Source organism: Phacochoerus africanus, chromosome 1 (genome assembly GCF_016906955.1).
Source record: "Phacochoerus africanus isolate WHEZ1 chromosome 1, ROS_Pafr_v1, whole genome shotgun sequence".
NCBI lineage: Eukaryota > Metazoa > Chordata > Mammalia > Artiodactyla > Suidae > Phacochoerus > Phacochoerus africanus.
In genome coordinates, this window is record NC_062544.1 from 286286513 (window position 1) to 286291046 (window position 4534).

The following is a 4534-nucleotide window of genomic DNA, read 5'->3' on the forward strand; positions in this document are numbered from 1 at the left end:
GCAAGTGGTTGTGGGACCCACGGGACCACGTACGCAGACCACAGGCCCAGGCCTAGGGACAGGGAGATGAGAGAACCCCTAGAAGCCCCTGGAGGGTGGGGCACAGAGCCCGCGGAGAGACGCCCCTTGGGATGCTGTGCGCCTGGTGCCCAGGCTCTGGGTGGCTCAGCGCCGCAGGCGGGGCTGGAGACGTGGGCGCTCAGCCCGGCCGCGTTTCTGCTGACGGGGCGGCCGCCCTCCTGAGCTCACGCTTTCCGGGCAAATCCCCCTAATGCCTCCATTCTTCCCCGGCGTATATAGGGAGGGCCCGGGTCCCGGCTCCCCACCCAGCTGCCCAGAGGCCCCTGCCCAGAGCCCCGCCTGCCCCGGGTCCTGCAGAGCCGACGTCCGCCATGGACATTGCTATCCAGCACCCCTGGTTCAAACGCGCGCTGGGCCCCTTCTACCCCAGCCGGCTGTTCGACCAGTTCTTCGGCGAGGGCCTCTTCGAGTACGACCTGCTGCCCTTCCTGTCGTCCACCATTAGCCCCTACTACCGCCAGTCCCTCTTCCGCACCGTGCTGGACTCCGGCGTCTCCGAGGTAAGGCTTTCCCGCTGCTCCCCCCGGGGCACCCGGGCCATGGCCCGAGGGGAGCGGGGTCTCCGAGGGCCGGCCTGGAGTGGACGTGACACCGGCGTGTGCCGTGGAGCGGATGGGGACGGCCACAGGGCCACTTTGGCCACTTTCCGCCCTCCTGCCACCTCGTCCCGCCTGCACGTGCAGAGGCCCAGTGGGCTGTCCCCCCAGCAGAGCCCCCCAGCCCCTGGGGGTGGTGGGAGGAGGAGCTGCCTGAGCCCCCCCGTCCTTTCCTCCCACGAGCCCATGACAGAGTACCCTTGGTGATGCCCCGCTGTGGGCCAGGCACCCCAAGGACAGCCCCTTGGAGGCAGGGCGATGGCGGCTGAGCCTGGCGCTTGGCAGCTGTGCTTCCCCTTCAGCAGGAAGCCTCAGGTGCGCTGCGCTGCCTGAGTCCGGCAGGAGGGTCCTGTTTGAAGCCTCTCCATGGCCGTGGAGCTGCAGCCAGTGGGCTCTTCCTGAGCTGGCCCGGGAGCCCAAGGCCAGGCCCCACGGGCCAGCAAGGAGGCCCCCGGCCTCCATCCCCCAGGGTCTAGCCTTTTGGAGGCGCCAGGTCTGACCACTGCCTAAAACACAGAGGCTTGTCCAGAGCTGGTGCAAGGCCCATCACTCCAGGGGCCAACGGAGCCCAAACGAGTGTCCCGAGCCAGGGCAGGGACAGGAGAAGGGACTGAAAGGGCTTTGTGTGCCAGGAGCTGGCAGCCTGTGTAGGCCTGCGGGCACCGCGCATCTGGCACAGACGGGGCCCCAGGCTGTTTACAGAGAGGCGAGCGCCGAGGCCAAGGGCAGTGGTCCAGCTCCCAGTGCTCGGTCCTACAGGCCGGCCAAGCACTAACCATAACCAGCTAGCCAACCAACCTATAGCCAGCCCTCCAACCATAAACAGCTCAGGAACCATAACCAGCCAGTCAATCGACCTGTAATGAGCCCTGCAACTACAACCAGCCCCGCAATTCACTACCAGCCACCTAACACAACCAACTAGCCGCTCAACCCCAAACCAGTCCGCCAACCCCTCGCCAACCAGGCCGTCCACAGGCCCCGAGGTTCTGGTCGTCAGCTGCATGTCCACGTGGGCCCGAGTCACGGGTCCCTCTGTCCCGTGGGGACATGGAGGGGGAGGTGAGGGCCCTGACCGCAGCCTCGGCTCTGACAACCGGGGGCGAGCCCGCCGCCTCCCCAGTCCAGCCGTTCCGGTCAGCTCTGTAGGGGCCGCGGCCCGTCGCCTCCCAGCCGCAGCCCCGGGAGACCCACGCGGGTGCTCGGTTCCAGGTCCGATCCGACCGGGACAAGTTTGTCATCTTCCTGGACGTGAAGCACTTCTCCCCCGAGGACCTGACGGTGAAGGTGCAGGAGGACTTTGTGGAGATCCACGGCAAGCACAACGAGCGGCAGGTGAGCGGGCGCCGCCTGGGCCCCGTGTGGGGGGGCTGCCCCCCGCCCCCCCTCCGCCCCAGGGGGCCCTGCCCGAGCCCTCAGTGCGCGCAGGCGGTCCCCCGCTCCGTCCAAACCGCCTGAGGGACGAGGTGAGGTTAGGAAGGACCCTGGGGACGTGGGTGCACTTGGGAGGCCGGGGCAGCGGGGGCCTCAGAGCTCCCCCCCCCACCCCGGGCGGGACCAGCGCCCCGTCCTCTCAGACCGACTGTCTCGAGGCGGGGGCACAGCTGGGCTGGGGGGCCCGTAGCCTCTCAGCCCTTAGGGACCAGGGATCTCCCCAGAGGTCTTCCCGCTGGAAAGGAGTGAGTTGTCCTGGGGCTGAGCTGGGCCCTGAGTGTCAGCAGAAGGGGGCGCCCTTGGCCCAGGCGTGACTTTCTGACCTGGCGTTCGGTAGGGAGCCGAGCCCCAGCGGTCTGCGGGGTCGTAGGTCCGGGGAAGCTGGCCCCGAGGGCAGGGCTCGGGCAGGCCTTTCAGGTGATCTTGGAAGGCAATTAGACTGAAAAGCCAACCCCGTGGCAGCGAGGGCCCCGGGCAGGCTCAGACCGCTCACGGGGAGGCGGGGAGGACCCAAGGCCCAGCCCCTGGTCCAGCCCCAGCCCTGGCCCTGGGAGAGCATCCTGGGTTTGACTCTCCTGCGGTCAGGAGGGCCTCCTTGAGCGGGGCGGGGGGTGGCCCGCTGCAGGGTGTCTCTGACTGCGGCCTCCCCGCGCCCAGGACGACCACGGCTACATCTCCCGTGAGTTCCACCGCCGCTACCGCCTGCCTTCCAACGTGGACCAGTCTGCGCTCTCCTGCTCCCTGTCCGCCGACGGCATGCTGACCTTCTCCGGCCCCAAGGTCCCGTCCGGCGTGGACTCCGGCCACAGCGAGCGGGCCATCCCCGTGTCGCGGGAGGAGAAGCCCAGCTCCGCGCCCACGTCCTAAGCTCGGCCTTGGCCTCGACTGCCACCCGCTGTGGCCCCCGCGGCCCACCGTCTGGGGACCCTAGAAAGTGGGGCGTCTGCCCCCTCCGCTTTCCTCCTTTCCATTTCCTTCTCTTCCCGGAGAGCCCGAGGGTTTGAGAGAGCAGCCTGGAGAGCTTGAGGCCTCAGCCAGAGGTGCTGAGACCTCAGAGTGACCCGCGTCCCCCCCGGCCAGCTGGTGGAGGTGGCCGCCACCCCAGCTCCTTAGGCAACACCACGCCTCCCGGGGACGCAGGCTGTCTAGGCTGGCCGGGCAGTCAGAGGGCGCCCTCGCTGCCCTGTCTCTGGGTGACCCTGGTTCAGGGCAGCCAAGTGCATCTCAGCCCTTGATGGCCAGCGCCCATGCCGAGCCCGGGGCCGCCGGATGCGTCTAGCGGGGGCTCCCGTGCGCCGGGGCTCTCGGCAGCCCGTGCCTCTCAAACCACCTTCCCTCCAACCTCCCTCTACGTAGTTCCGCTCTCGGGGCATCTGGTCACCCTTGGGGACGCAGCCCGTGGCAGTCAATAAAGAGCAGGTGACACAAGCAACTTGCTGTGTGGTGGCCGTGCTGTCTCTGTGGGGACAGGGGCGGGAGGGCAACGGGGAAGCTCAAGGGGACTCTACCGGGGATGCGAGGGGTGGGGACGCTGGGTCCGCCTGTCGATGTTCAGCCCCAGCGGCCTCTGAGTGACCGGGTCACCTCCTTGCTCCCAGACCCAGTGCCTCCCGAGACACCAGCCGTGTGGGCAGGAGGGGGCTGCTTCTGAGAACGTGGAGGGAAGGAGGGAGGAGGGGGGGGCGGGGGAGGGGCCGGGCTCCTCTCTCTCTGAGTGGGAACTGGGTGCCAGGCGGGGCTGCGCCATCCTGACTGTGCCGTCCTGACCCCTGGCCTCCCTCTGGGGCTTCTGTCCTGGCTCCCTCAGGTTTTGCTCCCTAAGGGACAAGGATAGATGGGCAGAAGGGCCCACTCCGCTAGGTGTCACGCCCTGGGTGCCCTGGGTGGGAGGTGTCCCCACTCTGCCTCCCTCTTCCTGGAACAGACATGGGGCCCTTGGGGAATTCTGCCCCGGGGGGTGGCCTCCTCCGCCTGCCCAGCCCACCCTGCCCTGAGAGACAAGTCCAGAGGCTGGCATACTCCATGTGGGGCTGGCGGAGCTCAGCCAGGCACCCGACCGCTGCTCGGTGACCGCAGAGACGGCGAGGGGGGTGGCCAGATGCGGCCTCCGGGCCCTGCTGGTGTGGTCAGGCCGAGAGTAGGGCCCTCTCTGGGCAGTGCAGGCAGGCGCTCTGGGGACCCTGATGAGCCTGGCAGGATGGGCCTGGGCGTGGTGCCCACACTCCTTGAGAAGCTGGGCCCCAAGAGGGGAGGACGAGGGGGTTTCAAACAGTGACCTCTGTTCAACATGCAGGGAACTGGCTGTCACCCGGACTTGAAGTGGAAAGCAGGGCGTTTGTGCAAGCGTGCACACACACACACATGCGCGCGCGCGCCTTCGTAGCTCTGAGTTTGGCCTCCTTCTCAACAAGGCCCTCGCCCCA

General features: G+C 68.3%; 1 protein-coding gene across 1 annotated transcript; it reads left to right on the top strand.

Annotated features, from left to right (window-relative positions):
* The first annotated feature begins 339 nt into the window (after positions 1-339).
* CRYAA (crystallin alpha A) lies at positions 340-3543 on the top strand. Its single transcript, XM_047797453.1, has 3 exons — positions 340-581; positions 1890-2012; positions 2769-3543. Exons 1-3 carry the CDS (start codon positions 393-395, stop codon positions 2976-2978), a joined length of 522 nt encoding a protein of 173 aa, XP_047653409.1. The 5' UTR covers positions 340-392; the 3' UTR covers positions 2979-3543.
* Positions 3544-4534: the final 991 nt, after the last annotated feature.